Source organism: Myotis daubentonii, chromosome 9 (genome assembly GCF_963259705.1).
Source record: "Myotis daubentonii chromosome 9, mMyoDau2.1, whole genome shotgun sequence".
In the NCBI taxonomy this organism is placed as follows: domain Eukaryota; kingdom Metazoa; phylum Chordata; class Mammalia; order Chiroptera; family Vespertilionidae; genus Myotis; species Myotis daubentonii.
In genome coordinates, this window is record NC_081848.1 from 10,085,255 (window position 1) to 10,107,007 (window position 21,753).

The 21,753-nt window shown below is 36.8% G+C and overlaps 1 protein-coding gene across 3 annotated transcripts in view; it reads left to right on the plus strand.

Moving 5' to 3' along the window:
- Positions 1-21,753, plus strand: part of DYNC2H1 (dynein cytoplasmic 2 heavy chain 1) — a 305,024-nt gene that overhangs the window by 102,693 nt on the left and 180,578 nt on the right. For 2 of the 3 annotated variants that reach the window (XM_059707921.1, XM_059707922.1), the window contains exons 46-53: positions 953-1,055; positions 1,606-1,773; positions 7,181-7,311; positions 8,433-8,681; positions 11,166-11,274; positions 13,750-13,863; positions 14,941-15,083; positions 19,040-19,124. In XM_059707921.1, coding sequence (XP_059563904.1) covers positions 953-1,055; positions 1,606-1,773; positions 7,181-7,311; positions 8,433-8,681; positions 11,166-11,274; positions 13,750-13,863; positions 14,941-15,083; positions 19,040-19,124 — 1,102 coding nt within the window. The remainder of the gene's footprint in view (positions 1-952; positions 1,056-1,605; positions 1,774-7,180; positions 7,312-8,432; positions 8,682-11,165; positions 11,275-13,749; positions 13,864-14,940; positions 15,084-19,039; positions 19,125-21,753) is intronic. The other variant, XM_059707923.1, reaches the window with a different exon arrangement.

Sequence of the window (21,753 nt, forward strand, 5' to 3'; positions counted from 1 at the left end):
CCCTTCCTCTCTGTAAAAAATCAATGAAATATATTAAAAAAAAAAAAGGAATGGCAGAAGACGTTTACTGAGTACAGTCTCTTTCCGCACTAATCGTAGGGATGCAAAGATGACTGAGTCTCTGTTCTTTTGAGGCTCACAGTCTAATGAGGGACCTAGTCATACAAATACACTATTAAGACAGTGTCACAAGTATGACAACAGTATATATAAGGTACAGAGAAAGTGTAGAGAAGGAATATATGACTTTGTTGTGTGTGGTAGTTAAGGGGAGGTGAAATGTGATTTGAATTTTGTAAAATGAATAGAAATTTGCAAAGTGGCTGGAGATGAAAGGTTTTCCTGGGTAAAGCGAATAGTATGTGAAAGTTAGGAAAGTGTTTGTGGAAGTTGCTTTTCATAGTATTGAAGTAGAAGTAGGGAAAGATAAGTTAGAAAGCAATAAATTCCTTCTATTTAAAAATTTTAATTCAAATGTTCAATGATCAAGGCCAGAATAAGAGCAGTGGCTCTGTCCACAGGGAGGAAGGGACAGGCTCTTTACTGGTTATCTATTAGAGAGTGACACTTCGATGTGTTAAAAGTTCAATGGCTTCTTGAACATGAGTTAACTAGCTCTGTGGTTCCCGCCATTAGAAAATGGGTCTTACCTGGATCTGTGAGTGCCTTGGAATTACAACCACCATTTCATAAAGCTTAGGTTTGAATTTCTTTCTTTAGAAGCACTTTTTAGCATTTTATTTTATTAGTATTTTATTTTTTGGCAGTTTGTCAAAGCCTATGAACAACACTTCTTATGTAATGTTTTTAACTTCATAAAATATAATATATAAGATAACTAAGGAAGTCAATTACATTGAAATACAGTCCCATCCACTGGTAGAAACTGGCATTTCTGTGAATCTACATAACTGAAAAGTAGTCAGATGATTTACTGTATTTTCTTTTACAGGTGCGGGCCAAATTTACAGTTGACGATTATAGTCACTATATTTTTACACCTTGCATTCTTACCCAGTGGGTTCTTGGCTTATTCAGATATGACTTAGAAGGAGGTAAGTTTTGCTTTCATGATTTCAAATCACTTATCTTTCTTAGAATGCCATAGTGTGTTTGTGTGTCTGTGTGTATCTTTACGCTATCTATTGTTTGTGATAGCTACGTTAAATGAATATTGTAACTATTTATGGTATTTAAAAAAACTGTAAGTGAAATAATATTAATGTAATTTAATGAACATTAAAATTAAAATTATAATATTTTATATGTTTTCCCATATAAACTATTCATGATTACCATGATTAAAACATGGTTTTGGGAAAAATTAAATTATTATTCTTTGTAACCAAATCATATTTCATATGCTTTTTGGGATTGATATTTTTATTGAACAACTAGAGATAATAGTGCCTAACTTTAAATAATAGAAAAATTTACGAACTTGTTAACCCAATGAATTTAAACTTCTTTTTCTCTTTTTTTCTATTTGTCTGATGCCAAAATTATGGTATGTAGATTTTCACTATTTCTAATAATATGCTGAAACTGACCACTTTTAAGTCATTTTAATTTTATTACAATTGAAGAAAATTTTGCCTTTTTTAGGATCGTCAAACCATCCACTAGATTATGTATTAGAAATTGTAGCATATGAAGCACGGCGCTTATTTCGTGACAAAATTGTTGGTGCAAAGGAACTTCATTTATTTGACAACATTTTAACATCAGTGTTTCAAGGAGATTGGGGGTCAGATGTATTAGACAATATGGCAGGTAATATAGATACTGAGTTTATGTAAATATATAAATGTTATGAGAACTTCAGTTTACTAGTAACATGATTGTGTATGTCTAAACAAATAAAAATTTCAGATAATTTTAATCATCAGGGGTTGCTCTGTTATTTTTTGCTAGATGTCAGTAATTATATTCCACACAAACTATGATGACAATAATTGTTTTTCTGGGGGAAGAAAGGTTTCTGGCCATAGCATTTTACATTTGCAATTCAAAATTGTATTCCCTGAAGGAGTTTTACTAATGAAGTTTTTAATAGTTATATATGTATGAAACTTAAAAATTATTGTGAAAATCCATATTTGATTACAGAGAACTTTAGCTTGAAAGTAATGGCCATTCTCATTCCTGTCACTGTTCATAATGTCAGCACAGAACTACTTATTTTTGTTAATAGCTTCACTCATTGTTATGGTAAACAAAGCATAATATTCCATAGTCAAAGCAGCTATGTTGCATTTGCAATTATTACTGCTTAATAACAAATTTGCATTTTGAAAATTGCTGTAGGAATAATGCATGTGATCAAAATCATCATGGTGAAAAGACTTTTGATAAAAAAAGGACCGTATTGTGGAAATATTTCTTAATATAACTACTTTTAAGCTACAAAATGAGTTTCTGTTCTATCAGATTGTAAAGCGAGGCTTCAAAAATATTTTATATAATACATTCTATACAGGGCCTGGGGCACAGGTAAGGCTTATAGTTTGTATGGAAAATAATACAATAATTAATAAATAATGCAAGAATAAACTATTTCATGTACTCACAACTGTAAACCTACTTTTGCCCCACCTTGTACATTTCTGGATTCAATATTGGTCCCAGGGTCATGTTACATAAGCCGAAATTATGAAGATGAGAAGGATGTTGAGATGCTAGGAGTAATTTTCTAGGTGCTTCTTGAGTTTTGAAATCAGAAAATAAGTCAGGAGAACCTAAGGTAGGTTGAAATGCTGAGAGAAGCCTGGTTGGCTTGATTTTCAGTGAGGGTTTTTGCCTTGTGGCCTGTAGTGTCGTGGCTTAGTGTGAAAAGCCTTTGGTTCTTAAATGGTGCATTTTTTCTTAGTCTGAAAATTTCTTTTTATAAAGAAACTGGCATATCTTTCGGGAATTAGATGATATCAGTGTCTTATTAGGTATCTGAATTCTCCTATGTAGGACTCAAATATTATATGGGTTTTTTTCTCAGTATTTTACTTTTCTTTTTTTAAAAAAATATTTTTATTGATTTAAGAGAGGAAGGGAGAGGGATCGAGTGATAGAAACATCAATGATATGAGAGAATCATTGATCAGCTGCATCCTGCAAGACCCCTACTGGGGATTGAGCCTGCAACCCGGGCATGTGCCCTTGACTGGAATCGAACCCAGGACCCTTCAGTCTGCAGGCCAACGCCCTATCCACTGAGCCAAACCAGCTGGTCCTCAATAGTTTACTTTTCAGTGAAGGGTTGATATATGTTAGATCTAGGAAAATAAGATTTTCATATAGAGAAATATCAATTTACTAATAAAACTTAATATTGGGACTTGAAAAAATAAACCAGACATATTCTTGTGCCCCAAAATACTTGTAATCTGATTGCAGATACAGATATGAAAGTCATTGCTTGCAATTATAACTATTGCTAATGTGCTCAGATGCCACAAAGATTTGTGCAAGTAGATTGTTAAACTGATAATTATAATACAGCATGCATTGTTTTACAGTCAGTACAACTTTTCTGAATAATTTGGGATAAATGCTTGATAAGAGGTATATAATAATAATTTTTTTGAGGAAGCTACCTTGAAACTTTAAAAACTAATTTTTAATTTGAAATAATTATGGATTCACATACAGTTGTGAGAATTAATACTGAGAGAGCACATGTGTCTTTAACTTGGGTCTCCCCAGTGGTAACATCTGACAAACTTATAGTACAACATCACAGCCAGGATATTGATATTGATGCACTTAAGATACAGAACATCACCATAAGGATCTGTCAGGTTACCCTTCTGTAGTTCACCCCATGGAAACTACCAGTTTGTTCTGTCTTTAATATTGCCATTTCAATAATCTTATTTGCACTCAGGATAATTCTCTGGAGATATACATATGCAGGTTGTTGCATACTTCATTAGTTTGTTCCTTTTTATTGCTGAGTAGGTATTCAGATGAACTAACAATTCTTTAATCATTTTGTTGAAGGACATTGGGTTGTTTTAAGTTTTTTGCTATTAGGAAGAAAGCTGTGATAAACACATATACAGGTTTTTGTGTAAATATACAGTTTTGTTTCTCTGGGATAAATGCTAACAAGTACGGTTGTAGGGTTGTATGGTACTTGTATGCTTATGTTCTTTAAACTGCCATGCTGTTTTATAGTGGCTGTATCATTTTACATTCCCATCAGTGATATATCAGTGATAGAATTGCTTTGCATCCTTGCCAGCATTTGGTATTGTCACTTTTTAATTCTAACCATTCTGATAAGTGTGTATTCATGTCCTTGTGGTTTTAATAGGCATTTTGCTGACAGCTAATTTAGTTGAACATCTTTTCATGGGCTCATTTGCCATCTGTATATCCTCTTCAGTGAAATGTCTCTTCATGCCTTTTGCCCATTTTCTAATTAGAGTGTTTATTTTGTTTTTTTACTGTTGAGTTTGAGAGTTATAATTATTCTAGATACCAGTCCTTTGTCAAATTGTGGTTTGCAGATATTTTCTCTCACTCTATAGCTTGTCTTTTCATCTTCTTAACAGGTTCCTTCACAGGTGAAAAGGTTTTCATTTTGTGAACCCCAATGAATTAAAGTTTTTTAAAGGATCTTTGGTGTCTGGTAATAACTCTGTCTAGTTCTAGTTTCTAAAGATTTCCCCCTATAGTTTTATGTTTTAAGTCAATGGTCTACTTTGAGTTAATTTTTGTATAAAGAATGAGATTTAGCCCTAGCCAGTTTGGCTCAGTGGATAGAGCGATGGCCTGCGGACTAAAGGGTCCCAGGTTTGATTCCGGTCTAGGGCACAAGGGCACATACCTCAGTTGCAGGCCCCTCCCCAGTCCGGGCCGTGGTCGGGGCTCATGCAGGAGGCAACCAATTGATGTGTTTCGTTCACATCGATATTTCTCTCTGTCTTTACCTCTCTGTTCCACTCTTTCTAAAAATCAATGGGAAAATATCCTTGGGTGAGGATTAAAAAAAAAAAAGAATGAGATTTAGGTCAAGGTTTACTTCTTTGCTTATGGATGTCCACTTGTTCCAGCACCATTTGTTGAAAAGGCTACCTTTCTGCCACACTGTCTTGATTGCTGTAGTAACATAAGTCTTAAATTGGTTAGACCGACTTCTCCTGCTTTATTCTTTTTCAAAATCGCTGTAGCTAGCCGTGGCTAGTTTTGCTCAGTGGATGGAGCATCAGTTGGGATGATGCTTCACCCAACTGAGCCATCTGGCCAGGGCAAAAGTTGAGTATATTAAGTGAGGAAGAGGAGAAGGGCATCCCAGACAGGAAACAGAGTGTGTAAAGAACCCAAGGCTTGAGAAAGCTGGAGTATATAATGGGGCAGAGAGGGAGACAGAAGATTCAAGCAGTCAGTGCAACCAGATTGCAGAAGGCCTTGATTAGCAGAATCGTGTTTGTTTTGGCAGTGGGAATCTGTGATATTGGAGTGTTATGGACCAATCAGATTTTGTTTTGTGTGTGTTATTTTAGTAGCAGTGAGGATATAGTTGAAGGGGCAGAGACCTATGACAGGGATACAAGGGAAGGATGCTACTACCAGAGTCTAGGGGAGAAATGAGGAGGATTAAAAATAAGGAGTTTAATTTTAGATGTGTGTTTGAATGTTTGCACACTTTTTGAGTGTCTTTTGGGAATTACCATAAATTTTATAGCTCTATAAAGGTAGGGATCATGTTTGTCTCACTACTTATCTGTAACAAAACACAGTGTTTATATACAGGTGTGTGGTGAGTGTTTATTAATGAATGCATGAATTATATGTCTGCTAAGCAATTAGAAACATGGGACTAAACTGAAGCTGGGGAGACTTGCCTAGAGATAGTGGATGGGTTTTGGGTACGTAAGTAATTGATAATTTAAGCAACAGAATAGGCTTAAATTATTCAAGAGGAATGTTTAGAATTAAAGAATAACAGTCTGAATTAGATCTGAGGGAAAATAAACATATAAGGAATAAACAGAAAATGGAAAAGAGGTTGTGATTTTGGCCCTGCCTGGTTTTGCTCAGTGGTTAGAGAGTTGGCTGGCAGACTGGAGGGTTGAGGGTTCGATTCTGTCAAGGGCGTGTACCTTGGTTGCGGGTTCGCTCCCCCCACCCCCTCTCCCAGACAGGGTGCATGTGGGAGGCAGCCAGTGGATGTGTCTCTTTCACATGGATCTCTCTCTCTGTTTCTCCCCTTCCCCACCCTCCCTTTCAGTCTCTCTAAAAATGGAAACAATATCCTTGGCTGAGGATTAAAAAAAAAAAAAAAGTAGTGATTTTGACTTGATAAGTACATTCAATAAGAATGGCTCAGTAAGAAGCTGCACAAAAAAATGACCACAAAAAAAGATTTGGACTTGGTGATTAGGATGGTATTATTGTTCCCAGATAAGAGTTTTAGTTTAGTGGTTTCTGAAGGTAGAAGATAATGTAAGAAAAATAATACGATACTGTAAGAAATGTGATTGTGAAGGAGAGGAACATGAAGTACCTTGGGTCTAGGAAAGATTAAGCTGTGGTTGAGTTGGGCATGTGACAAGGAGGATACTTGATGAACAGTTCCCAGAGGAATTGGGAGGGGAAACGTTGGATAGAATGGTGAACAGATTTTTCTTGACTGGTAACAGGGACAGTGCTATAGATAAATTTCTGGGAAGTCTGTGGGATTTTTGTTTTCTAATTAAAATTCGGTTAATTTTAAAAATTCATTTTGGAAGTTAGAACTATTAGCAGTATTGATCTATGTTCTTTTTCAAGGAGAGTTTTGAGATTATTTTATTTTATTGCGAATTTTATGTTATTTTTATTCTATAAATTTCACGTGGAGATTCTGGAGAAAGAGAAGGAAAATGGGGCAGAGTAGAAGGGGAATAATAGGGAAAGTTGGGAGGGAGTCATTTTGGGGGGTAAGAGAAGAGGGATGCAAAGATAAAATAGGGATCCCATCAGTTAGTTTTCAGGTAGAGTGATCTAGCAGTTTAAGTCTTTTTATCTTACTATCTTATTGGTCTTCCAAGGCACACTTTAAAATAATGTATCTTTGCCTTTTTGCATATGATCTTATTTGAACTAATTAACTTAAAAATAATTTAATGAGCAATGTACTTTACTGATGCTTCCATTTCAAATAACAAGCCTAAAACAATATCCTTTATTTCTACAGATAGTTTCTATGTTACATGGGGAGCCCGACATGATTCAGTAACAAGGGCTCCACCAGGACAACCATTGCCTCCACATGGAAAACCACTTGGAATTCTAAATTCTGCAGAACTCAAGGATGTTATTAAAAAGGTATAATATCAGTTATGAACTTAAATTTGGTTATTATTGTAGTCAATTTAAAAATATTTATTGAAAGATTTTGGAGTACAAGATTATAAAATATACAAAGCTGGTTATTTTGGAAAATGGTTTGTTGTGGCAGATCTAACTACACGCACATGTGCTTACACAGATAACATATAAAATCGCTAAGACACATGGTGTTGGAAATATGAATAAGGACTTATATTAATTGGTATATCGTCCTAGAGCAGTGGTGTCAGACTTTAGTGAGCATAAGAACTAGAAAATATACTGACTCCCGGGCCCCATCTCAAGGAAGTCTGATTCAGTAGGTGGGGCCCAAAGAATCTGAATTTCTAACAGGCTCGCAGGTGATGTTGATGCTGCTGGGTCACCGAACCTTTGAATGGCACTGTCCTCGGCAGTTTTGTTTTACATTTAATTACAATAAAGAAGAAGAAACAGTATTACATATGATAGCTTTAAAAATTAATATTTATATTGGAAATTAGCCCGGATTGTATATCAAGAAAAGTTTTCAGTGGTCTGGTGAATTGATTGCTTTGCCTGGAAAGGATGTTGCAAAGTTGAAAATGTTTACAGTTAAGTATGTGAGGTCTAGTTGTCCTCTCTCTTTCTCTTCACTGTGTCACGCAGCTCCTGGCAGTGCATCCTTCCTGTGTGTGGGATTTTGACTCATCTTGAAGAACAAGAGTTCACATAATATTTTTTAGGCACTTAGTTTCTGGAATTTTAGGATTATTATATCTGGTCTTGCACACTGATTTGATTTGATTTGTAACAACTGGTAAATTTAAGGTCTTTTGAAGTTTTTATAATGAACCTGACAGCTCACACTGCTTTTTACTAATTATAGCAATTGTGTCCAAGAGGAGGTGGTTACTGTGGACCCTTGAACTTGTGTGACATATAAGTTTTTCCTTAGAAAGTGCCGTAAAGCTGGATTATTGCATAAATAAAATGTAAAGTGTGAGAATACATGTAGTCACTTAACTCCTTTTCTGGAGTGCCTTAAAAGTTAACATCTTAAGCTAGATATTAATATTTTTATTATGCAATTGGGACTTATAGTAATTATAAATTTTTCTTTGTGATTTTTTTAAAAGGGTCTTATTCATTATGGACGCGATAACCAGAATTTAGATATTTTACTTTTCCAAGAAGTCCTGGAGTATATGTCTCGGATAGATAGAGTGCTGAGCTTTCCCGGAGGTTCACTTCTGTTAGCAGGACGCAGTGGTGTAGGCCGTCGGACCATCACATCTTTAGTCAGTCATATGCATGGAGCAGTGCTGTTCTCCCCAAAGATTTCCAGAGGATATGAACTCAAACAGTTCAAAAATGATCTCAAACATGTGAGTTACAATCTTTTGCTTTATTTGATTTTGCCATGTTTATTAGAAAATCATATTATGGACAGATAGGAAAAATATTTCCTATTAGAATTTCAAACCCTCAGGTACCCCAGAATGGAACGTTAGATGGACATAAAAGAAATAAAAGGAGGAATTTATATGGGCTGTATGTGGATACATGTAAGAATGACTTTCTATCTTTTGTCCGCTTTCACCACTCTTGTTCAACATAGTACTGGAAGTCCTACCCACAGCAATCAGACAAGAAGAAAAAATAAAAGGCATCCAACTCAGAAAAGAGAAAGTAAAACTGACATTATTTGCAGTTCACATGATATTGTACTTAAACCTAACGCCAACACCAGGAAACTACTAGACTTAGGTAATGAACTTGGCAAGGTAGCAGGATACAAAATCAACATCCACAAATTGATGACATTTTTTAAAAATATATTTTATTGATTTTTTACAGAGAGGAGAAGAGAGGGATAGAGAGTTAGAAACATCGATGAGAGAGAAACATCGATCAGCTGCCTCCTGCACACTCCTTACTGGGGATTTGCCCGCAACCAAGGTACATGCCCTTGACCGGAATCGAACCTGGGACCCTTGAGTCCGCAGGCCGACGCTCTATCCACTGAGCCAAACCGGTTAGGGCTTGATGACATTTTTATACACCAATAATGAACTCTCTGAAAGGGAAACTAAAAAAACAACCTCATTTACCATTGCAACAAAAAAATAAGATACCTAGGAATAAACTTAACCAAGGAAGTAAAAGACCTGGACTTGGAGAATATTATGCTAAGTGGAATAAGCTAATTTGAGAAAGACAAATATCACATGATCTCACTTATTTGTGGAATATAATGCACAAAATGAGTTGAATAACAAAGACCCGAAGCCCGGAAGTATGGAACAGACTGACTTTGATGTGGGGTTGGGGAGATGAGAAGAGATAGACGAAAGAACTTATATACTTACTAGAGGCCCGGTGCACAACATTTGTGCACTCGGCGGCAGTGGGGAAATCCCTCAGGCTGGCCTGTGCCCTTTAGCAGTCTGGGAGCCCTCGAGGGATATCCGACTGACTAATGTTGCAGTTGGACATCCTTGTCACAGTTGGACATCCTTAGTGCTTCCGCAGAGGCGGGAGAGGCTCCCACCACCTCCACTGCGCTTGCCAGCCGTCAGCCCAGCTTGTGATTGAGCGGCGCTCCCCCTGTGGGAGCGCACTGACAACTAGGGGGCAGCTCCTGCATTGACCATCTGCCCCCTGGTGGTCAGTGCATATCATAGTGACCAGTTGTTCCGCGGTTTGGTCGATTTGCATATTACCCTTTTATTATCTCGGATATGCATAGCCCACAGACACAGGCAATAGAGTGGTGAAGACCTGGGGGTGGGTTGCAACTGGGAGGAGGGGGGTAAAAGGGAGGTAAATAGGAGACATCTGTAATACTATCAACAATAATTTATATCTATAGCCATATAGATATATCTATAGATACAAAAGCCTAAGCAACCGTTAGGACCGAACGACCAGAATGACCGGTCAACCAGTCTCTATGACACGCATTGACCACTGGGGGCAGATGCTCAACGCAAGAGCTGCCCCTTGGTGGTCAGTGTGCTCCCACAGCCAACCTCCCCCAGTCCCTCCCCACAGCCTGCAAACCTCCCATGATCCCTCCCCCTGTCCCTCCCCCCTTTCGGCAGGCACTGTCCGGCAGCCAGCAAGCCCTCTGGCCCTGTCCAGCAGTGGGAAGGGCCTGTCCGGCCCCAATCAGGACTGGGTGAGATGGCCCCAATAGGCCCTGATCGCCACCCAGGCCTAGGGCCCCCACCTGTGCACTGGCCTCTAATATATATGTAAAAGGCTAAGCAACTGGCTGACTGGCCGGTAGGTATGATGTGCATTGACCACAAGGGGGCAAATGCTCAACACAAGAGCTGCCGAAGCGACAGCAACTTTGTAGAGTGTCCTCTCGCACTCTGGGACCCCTTGGAGGATGTTGGCCTGCTGGTTTTGGTCCGATCCCTGCAGGCCAGGCTGAGGGACCCCCATCTGCTGGAGGAACCCCGCTCACTCTGCAGACCACCTTCGAGCTGCAGTGTTGCCCCAGGTGTGGCCGGCCGGGGAGGGACTGTAGGAGGTTGGCTCCAGGGCGTGTCCGGCCCTTCTCACCCAGTTCCGCCCTGCCGGCCACCTTCTAATTAACTTCCTTTCAATGTGCATGAATCTGTGCACCGGGGCACTAGTATTACATAAAAGTAAAAAAAAAATTAAAATTTTCCCCAAATAGTATTTGTTCATGCGCTAGATTTACTTTCCTAACTGTATAGCTAACATTTGATTTTTAATTTTGATTACGGATATACAAATAAAGAAAGAAATAATGTGACTAAGTTTAAAGACAGAATTAAAGTTTTTAAGTATTCCAAAAATATTTAATTGTCCCAAAACATTTTTCTTTTGAGCAGGTGCTGAATCTCGCAGGCGTCGAAGCACAACAGGTGGTTTTACTTCTTGAGGATCACCAGTTCGTGCATCCTGCATTTTTGGAGATGATCAATAGCCTTTTGTCTTCAGGTAAGTGGATGGTTTCTATTCATAGAAAATAAAGTTATAATAATGTAAAAAATATGCCAGTAAAATTATCTTGTGCAAAATTATGTTTCAGAGAATTTTTGGCATAGCTTTTATTAAGATGACATGGGGTTAAACATGCTCAAAGCAGAATTGAGAAATTTCTGTAAAACCAAAAGATTGAAGAATTATATAAACATGATTCTTAACATTGAATATTGGTGAATATGCTGAAAAATTGGCCCTCTTACTTACTTTTGGTTGGTCTGTGATCTATTGTAACCCCTTGAGAAATTTATCAACCAGTACTGACTTATTTAAAAAATGTACCATACCTTTGATATAGCAATTTTTTTTATCTGTAGAAATTTAATCTACAAAAATAAAATAACTAGTATGTAAGGAAATATGTAATATAATTTACAGTAAAATATTTGTAGAACCTCACTGTCCATCTTTAGTGGATATGGTATGGCCTTAATATGGACATGTGAATACAGATAATATGGGATCTAATTTTTCTCAAATCATGGTATACTCCTGTGTTCTCTGGAACCACCTGACCTTTTTGATAGTTTCTTGGGAAGGATACATGCAATTTCTCACATCTTTTATTTTTCAGAATCTCTTTATAATGAATAATTATGTTCACAGCATTGGTATGTAGTAGCTTAGTTTTAAACTTGGACCAAGAGTTTCAACTGCATAGTTTCTTCCATTATGGGGACCCAAGGACAAAGTTAAATGATGCTCATGTTTCACTCAGTTATTAATAAATACTTGTTTTATATCATGCGAGGTAGGCTTTGAATAATGTAGTTTTTTCTTTAGAATTTAACAGATTTGATTGAAAGAAAACACCTTTAATTTATAATATGAAGTATCTGCTAGTATACTTTAGTGTCCAAATGAGAAGGATAGACCAGGAAGCTAGTTAGACAAGCGGTAGTTCAATTTCTGTTAAAAGAATTGAGGGGTAATGGCACAGTGGAAGTGGTAAGTTTGAATGTTTGTGGTCTTTTTATAGAATAGCCTCTTTATTTTTAAGGTGCATATTCTTATTCTTACATATTGCTTAAGTCGTCACTAGATGGAGACCTTGTTCATTTTGTCTGAGATGAAATAGTAGACCAGCCTTACTTTTTCTTTTTCTTTGTGAAAGCAAACATCCAGATAAACATTAATTCAGTAATTATTTTGCCAACATTTTTGGCAAAAAATGTATTTGAAAACTACTTCCAGAGAAAGTACTCATTAGGCCTTTGTCTCTCATTTTATTTCAAATTCTTATTCCCCATTGTGTATAATATATAAGCAGAGCCAGCTTTTTTTGCTAAACTTGAGGAATCAAAAGTATTTTTGTATGGCTGCAATTTAGAGAAAGACATGAAATAGGTACATGTATGCATGTGTTTGAATATGTGCAAGCTTGCAGAATGGTGAGTGGTCTGTTACCTCTGAGTTGAGCCTAAAGAAAAGTAGAAATCAGACCGTGATGAGCCCTACATGAATGCAGTGCTTTGGATGTATAGCAAAAGAATTTTTACTTAATTTTATAGGTTCGTGTGAACTATAAGTATATTAGTTTAACAAATATTTATTAAACACCCATTATGTGCCAGACCCAGTGCTAAATACTGCATCAATAGGAGACCTGGTTCAGGCCCTCTATCAAATGCTTGTAGTCTTAATCAACTTTCATTTGCCATTCATCAATCTTTTGGCTAGTAGCAGTTTGTGGATTAGTTCTTCCGATACTGAATACAAGTTTATTTATCTATCCATTCACGTATTTATTTATTTACCTAACAAATGTTTGTGTTCCTGATACTTTGCTAAGAGTGCCCTACCGTTAATATTGAATGTGATCAAATATTTGTCCTCTGGGAATTCAGGATCTAATTGGCAGGGTAGGGAAGTAATTTGTTTATTATTAAAGGGTGTGATAAATGCTAACCAGTGATATGTTTGGATATTATGTGAAAGAGAAAAGAGTCCATTACTTAGCATAGGGTTAGTAAGGAAAGGTTCGTGGGAATAGCAGTTGACAAAGTAATATCTTGAAAGATAAACACTAATTTTGGGGGAAGATAGGGAGCAGAGGAAAACTGTAGGTTTATATTCCAGAAAGAGGGAGCATTTCATTATATTTATGGGCCACGAAGAAGTTTATTGAGGCTGGAACACAAGGTCCTGTGGAGGAGTGTTGAAAAAGAACCTAGAAAGCCAGATACATGGATTGATCATGAACTGTCTTGAATGGTTTGCTTAGGAATTTGAATTTTATCAAATGAAGGCAGCAGATGTAGATTTGTGAGTAATATTGAAATGATAAGGTTTGTGTATTTTTGGAAACAAAGATTGAATAGGGGCAGATTATTTAATACAAAATTAGAAAAAGCATTGTGTATGGAAAATGTATTCTTGATTTAGTGTAATGCAACTAAAATTCAAAAGAAATGTAATTGTCTGTTGTAGGTGAAGTTCCCGGACTCTATACCCTTGAAGAGTTAGAGCCCTTGCTGTTGCCTCTTAAAGATCAGGCTTCACAGGATGGATTTTTTGGACCAACCTTCAATTACTTCACATATAGTAAGTGACATCCAAATTATTAATCAGTTCAACCTCTGGTTCATGTGAAATAAATATTCATTTAATCTACTTTATTTTCTATAGATTACAAAGGTCTCTTAAATATTGGGTCCAGTTAGTAATTTATACTTTTTTCTTTTTTTGTGGAGCTTTTAGAAAAAAAACAATTAATATAGCTTAAAGGCTAACCTATAATAAAAATACTTTAGCACAATTTTAGCAAAAGGAAAGAATGAAAGCTTGGTAATGTACATTGCTGCCTTTATTTTCATGTGGTAAAATTAGTGCTTGTACTTCCTATCTTAGAGAATTAATGAAGTATTTAGTTTGTGCCAGACTCTATAGATTTTTTAAACTTAATAACCTGCGATTATTACAAGGAATAGTTTTATGTGTACTATATATATCTAAAATTGAATACGTAAAAATAAAGGTAATAATACCACCCACATATTACTATTATATTTGCCTTCTTTATTTTTCTAAAAGAACCTTTAATATTGATGAAATAGGAAAAGTTGTTCAAGAGCTACCCTTCTTTCCCTATCCTTCAAGTTTATAAGGCAGTTCTACCACATCTTTAAGAAACATCATCCCAATGCTATTTTAAACTGTTTCAGCACATAGAAAATTTAGGAAAGTCTCCAAATTTCTTTTTTGAAAGGAAAATAACATTGATATTGAAACAGGGAAAATATGTATTTTAAAATAAAACCAGATATCAATTTTGCTTGTGAATATTGAAACAAAAATGTCTGATAGAAAAATTATAAAATAGAATCCAGTATCACATTTGATAAATAACATACAAAACAGCAATATAGTATCTTCTTCATGAATATCCTTCTGGATATTTTTTGTTAGTATGCACACACACATACACACACACACAAGTATTTCTTAACCAAAATAAAAATCATACTCTAATGCTGTTTCATAGCTTGTGCTTTTTAAATAAATAGCTCCTACTATTCTATTTCAGAAATGCTAAATTCGTAAAACCAGACCATATGTTCGTTTCCCCAATTATTGTTGCTGTAATAGTCCATAATTATAATTTTCTTATATATTTTTTAGGAATTCAGCAAAACTTGCATATTGTCTTGATAATGGATTCTGCAAATTTAAACTTCACAATAAACTGTGAGAGTAATCCAGCATTGCATAAGAAATGCCAGGTATTGTGGATGGAAGGTTGGTCAGATAGCAGCATGAAGAAAGTAAGTTTAACATTTAAATATGGATATAAAAAAATATAAGCCTATTTTTTTTAAGTTACTGATTTTCAGAACTTTCCTTTGGTTTCCTTAATTGTAGCCCTGAACATCTCTTGTATGTCTGAAGATAACACTATTTTCTTCATATGATAGTTCAGTTGAGTCTAAAATTTTGGGTTGAAGATTATATTCTTAAAGACCACATGGATGTCTGTTGTACTTTAAAAAATTTTACTAGCCTATCATAGACTAGCTTATAATAAAAACATCATAGTAATGATATTAGCAATTTTTAAATAAAATAATTTTTTGAAAAAATATCTATCATTGCTATGCTATTTGCGTTTAATATGAAATGTCAAACACCCAAAATGCAAGGTTAATAAGGCTGGATATATGACTCTGGAGTTCAGGGGAAAGGTCAGGCATACAGATAAAAATTGGGGAATTATCAGATAAAGCTATGAGATTGAATGATGTCACCCAAGGACTGAATGTTCACAAAAGAGGAAATAGTCCAAGGACTGAACCCTGGGGTACTTCAACATTAAGAAGTTGATATGATGAGGAGGAACCAGCCAAGGAAACTGAGAAGGAGCTACTAGAGAATACGAGGAAAACCAGGAGAGTGTGAAGACAATCGAAGCCTGGAAGCCAAGTGAAGATAACATTTCAAAGGAGTAAGAAAGGATTAACTATGACTCATGAAAGTAGATGAGGCCTGAAAATTGGGTTTAACAACATGGAGGTCATTGATGATTTTGATAAAGCAGTTTTAATTAGTAGAAAAAGCCATATTAGAATACATTTTAGAAAGAATAAGAAGAGAGGATTAGAGACACTGAATATGGTTATTTCTTTTAACCAATTATGTTGTATAGAGAGAAATGGATCAGTAACTGGAGGAAATGGGGTGTTTTTTTGTTTTGTTTTAAGATGGGACAAATTATATAGCCTGTTTATATGCAAAAATTATGTTACAGGAAAGACAGGAAAAATTTGCTAGAGCAATATCATTGATAGTGGACAGCATATGAGTCCAGGGCACAGATGAAAAGATTAAGGATTGGTCTTTGCTTGGAGAATGAAAATGTCATCCATAATAACAGGAAAGAAAGCAGAGTACAAGGGCAAAGGTCCAAGGGTAGGTGCAGTTTGGGGAAGTTTTGGACGCTCTTCTGATTGTTTTTATTTTCTCAGTGAAATAGGAAGAATGATTATTAGTTGAGAGAAAAGTTGAAGGAACAGATTCTGGAGTCTTGAAGTTATGTTCGAGAATAAATAAAATAGCAGTTCAGAAGAGTAAAAAAGTGAAAGGTTTAGGATAATATGTAGGTAGCACTAAGGGTTCACTAGAGGTTAGTGATCATGGAGATCAACTGAGGCCAATCAGCATTGTTGTGTGTTTTTCTCTAGTCACATGAGCACTCATAAGTGCAGACCTCCAATAAGGTGTGACTGTCATTTAACCAGGATTGGGGCTTTGCTACTTGTGTATGACAAAGCAAGTGAAGGCCAAGGGATTTGAGAAATTATAATGAGAAGATAGTGAATGACAGTATATAGATAGTCAAATGAATGGATTGGAGGAGTCCATGGGGTCTAAGGATTATTGATATTGTGAAGGGAATGAGCTGGGAAGATAAGAGTGTAGTGGAGGAAGAGTGGGACGTTTGAAAGTAAGATTGTGGAATGATTTTGGTTATTTTTAATGACAAGGTCTTGATATGACCATTTGGGGTGCAGGTGATGGGCTGAGAACAAGGTATTGGATAAGAAAACAGAGAGCAGTTCAAGGAATTAAGTGGTGAGGGTGTTAATAGGAGATCATAGGGTTAATAACCCATTCAATTTTTAGAAAGTGCTATTGTTATCTCCAGGAGGAGAAGTGGAGGCAAAAGGGAATATAGGAGAATTTGGGCAGAAAAACTTTGCTAATGTAGGATACTGTTTATGAATAGACCATTTTTTCCCCTTGGCTTTTATTCAGATATAATTCTAATATATTAAAGCCCAGGGTTGTAACGACAGATCACGACCAAAGGCTGACTAACCCGGAAATCCTTCAGTAAGCGCTGGGTTGCTGTGACAGCCCAGCACTGACTGCCCTGCTGCAGCCTGGTGACCTAGCACTGACTGTCCAGGGGGCTGAGACCCAGAGAGAGAGGCAAGGTCTGATCCACAGCCTCAGTGGCAGCTGTTGATCAGTACTTGCCTCACTCTTTCCCTCTTTCTTTCTGGGCTTTGCCAGAGGCTGGGCCTTTCTTTCTCTCCCGGCCTCTGGCAAAGGCTGCTGTTCAGCCCCACCTCTCTGATCAGGCCCAGTGATAGGCCTGGAGATGCTGACTGGCATAGGAACCGACCAATTAGAACCAAATGTGGGTTCTGTGAAGAACCAATGGCTGTCTACGAGGTGGAGCTTTTGATGCTGACTGGTATAGGACACGACCAATCAGAACCAAATCTGGGTGCTGTGGAGAGCCAGTGCCTGCCTAGGAGGAGGAGCTTTTGATGCTGATTGGCATAGAAACTGACCAATCAGAACCAAATAGGCCAGCAGAGGAGGGCAGTTGGGGGCAATCAGGCAGGCAGGCAGAGGCAGTTAGGGGCAACCAGGCCGGCAGGGGAGGGAAGTTATGGGCGATCAGGCAGGCAGGCAGATGAGCAGTTAGGAGCCAGTGGTCCCAGATTGTGAGAGAGATGTCTGACTGCCGGTTTAGGACATCCTGTGGGATTGGGCCTAAACCGGCAGTTGGACATCCCCCAAGGGGTCCGCAATTAGAGAGTGTGCAGGCTGAGCTGAGGGAACCCCCCCACTTCATGCACAAATTTCGTGCACCGGGTCTCTAATTGACAAATAAAAACTGTATATATTTAAGGTGTTCAACATGATGCTTTGATATATGTGTGTGTTGTGAAATGTTTGCCACAAACTAACATAAGGAATAGATGTATTTAAAGAAAGCAAGTTTCAAAGAAACATTTCCATTTGTTTAAAAGTGTAAATTTAAAATATTCTCACAGAGGTTTAAGTGTTTTGTCAGAATCAGTGAAGCTGTTTGAGAAAATAATTCTCTGGCTTGGGAGTCATGGCCCTTTTAAGCCCTCCATTAGTTCAGGAATCTTTTGGCTTACATTTTATTCAGCCCGAGAAATTCAGAAAATGATTTTTGACCTAGTTACGTGAATTACTTATGTTTTCTCTTGGTATCAATGTTAACAATTAGGCGAAAGAAGTTGAAGCTTTTTGGCCTAATTTTAAAACTTCATAGTTCTATTGCTTTATTTTTTTCCAGGAAACTAAGAGTTTTTATATATTTTAAAATAGTAATAATGTTATAAGATTACCATACTTTATGTAGTAATAATGATCTGTTTATGAGGTTTTTATTTTCTTATTTGTGATAGTAGTAAAAACCTAGTTATAACTAGGCAATAGTTTTTAGCCTTATCACTTATTAAATTGTTTTCATATACTTTTAGTTATTTCTTATTCAAGAAAGAAAAAGGACCCTTAGGATCGCTTTATGCCATGAAGGCATTTTGTTATTTTTATGCCACATATTTTAATTATGCGATTTTAAATGGCATTTGTGATTATTTTCTAATTTAATCTAAATTGTGATTTTCTTCATTTCAGTCTAATTGTCTTTTAAGTGAGATATTGGAGCTTTTCTTAAGTGTCATTTTTTTTCAATCAATTAATGGTTGATATGTGTGAAATCTTGTCTAGGAAATAATGTCTTCTAAAGATGTATATATTTTGATTTTTTTCTTTTCGTCTGGAAAAAATCCTAGAAGAAAAGTGAAATTGATACTGCTGTTTGTGTGTGCATTGTGTATGTGTGTATGTGCATGTGTGTGTATCTGTGTTAAAGGTTTTTAACCTCTGATAATTGCATTTATTAAAATTTTTTCATACTGAATTGAGGTTTACAGAAATGCTCTTCATTTTTTAGATACCTGAAATGTTATTCAATGAAACAGGTAGTGAAGAAAAATATGGTGAAAAAAAAAGAAAAGAAGAAAAGAAAAAATATTCAGGTACTTTTAATGAAATTGATTTTAAATCATTTATATTTCTTAAATGGCCATCTAATGTTACAGATCCATTAAAGATTCACGATGATTATGAATTTGAATGATACTAAGCTAACAAGGTTATATCTCTTTTGATCAAAACTAAACTTTAAAGCCCTGTTTGTTTTTAAATAAATATTTTTGTAATTTCATGTAGGACCTAACAGAATATCTGTTGTTTGAATTTAAGAAACTTATAATTATACTAGAGGCCCAGTGCACGAATTCATGCATGGGTGGGGTCCCTAGGCCTGGCCGGCGATAGAAACCTACTGGGGGGCCAGCCGGCCCGGGGGGAGGGACCCCAGGAGGTTGCCTAGCCAGGGGCTGGGGGGTTGGGGGGCGGGGAGTGGCTGCGGGCAGGGGCTGCAGGAGGTTGGCTGTGGAAGCGCACTGACCACCAGGGGGCAACTGCTGCATTCAGCGTCTGCCCCCTGGTGGTCAGTGCGCATCATAGTGACTGGTCAACTCGTCGTAACAGTCATTTAGACTTATATATATATATATAGATATTTGACTCTAGTGATCTGAACACCTTCTTATTGCTTAGAGTATTTCGCTAGAAGCCTAAACTTTTTTTCAATAAATCTTTATTGTTGAAAGTATTATATATGTCTCTTTTTTCTCCCTGTTGCCCCTTCCAAACCCCTCCCCGCCAAGCCTTCACCATCCTATTATCTGTGTCTACGGGTTATGCATATATGCATATGAGTTTATTGGTTGATCTCTCCCACTCCTCCACCCACCCCTGCATTCCCTATGAGCTTTGACAATCTTTTAGATGTTACTATGTCTCTGGGTCTATTTTTGTCCATCAGTTTATGTTGTTCATTATATTCCACATATGAGTGAGATCATGTGATATTTATCTTTCTCTGACTGGCTTATTTCACTTAGTATGATGCTCTTCAGTTCCACCCATACTGTTGCAAATGATAAGAGTTCTTTCTTTTTTACAGCTGTGTAGTATTCCATTGTATAGATATATCACAGCCTTTTAATCATCCATTCAGCTGCTGATGGGCACTTAGATTGTTTCCAAAAATAATCTAAACTAGTGGTTCTCAACCTTGGCTGCACATTAGAATCACCTGGGAATCTTTTTAAAATCCTGATTTCTGGGCCTCATCCTCCGGAAATTCTGTTTCTTCGTGATGGGGTGGGGCCACAACATTAGTAACAAAGAAACAGAATTTCCAGAGGATGAGGCCCAGAAATCAGGATTTTAAAAAGATTCTCAGGTGATTCTAATGTGCAGCCAAGATTGAGAACCACTGATCTAAACTATTGTAAACTGCACTTCTACGAACATAGGGGTGCATATATTCTTTCTGATGGGTGTTTCTGAATTCTTGGGATATATTCCTAGAAGTGGAATAACTGGGTCAAATGGTAGTTCCACTTTTAATTTTTTGAGGAAACCCAAAACTGTTTTCCAAAGAGGCTGCCTCAGTCTATATTCCCACCAGCAGTGTATGAGGTTGCCCTTATCTCTAGATCCTTGTCAACACTTGTCCTTTGTTGATTTGTTGATGAGAGCCATACTAACCTCTGTGAGGTGGTATCTCATAGTCATTTTGATTTGCATCTCTGGGATGATTAGTGACTTTGAGCATTTTTTCATATGCCTTTTGGCCTTCCATATGTCCATTTTGGAAAAGTGTCTATTAAGGTCCTTTGCCAATTTTTTAATTGGATTGTTTATCTTCCTTTTGTATGAGTTCCCTATAAATTTTGGAGGTTAACCCCTTATTGGATGTCGCATTGGCAAATATGTTTTCTCATGCAGTGGGCTCTCTTGTTATTTTGTTGATGGTTTCTTTTGCTGTGCAGAAGCTTTTCATTTTGATGTAGTCCCATTTGTTTATTTTCTCCTTAGATTCCATTGTCCTAGGATGTGTATCCGTAAAGATATTGCTACGAGAGATGTCTAAGATTTTGCTGCCAATGATTTCTCCTAGGATTTTTAGGGTTTCATGTCCTACATTTAAGTCTTTTCTCCATTTTGAGTTTATTTTTGTGTATGGTGTAAGTTGGTGGACTAATTTCATTTTTTTGCATGCATCTGTCCAATTTTCCCAATACCATTTATTGAAGAGACTGTCATGACTCCATTGTATGCTCTTGCCTTCTTTGTCAAATATTAATTGGGCATAATGGCTTGGGTCGATTTCTGGGTTCTCTGTTCCGTTCCATTGGTCTATATGTCTGTTCTTGTGCTAGTACCATGTAGTTTTGAGTATAGTGGCTTTGTAGTATAACTTGGTATTGTGATGTTCCAACTTTGTTCTTCTTTCTCAAGATTGCTATGGTTATTTGGGGCTTTTTTGGATCCATATAAGTTTTGGAGAGTTTGTTCTAGGTCTGTGAAATAAGCTGTTGGTATTTTGATAGGGATTACATTGAATCTATAGCTTGCTTTTGGTAGTATGGACATTTTTTTAAAAAAAGTTCTTTATTGATTAAGTTATTACATATGTGTCCTTATCCCCACATTACCCTCCATACCCCCCACTCATGCCCTCACCCCCCCTGTTGTCTGTGTCCATTGGTTAAGCCTATATGCTTGCATGTAAGTCCTTTGGTTGATCTC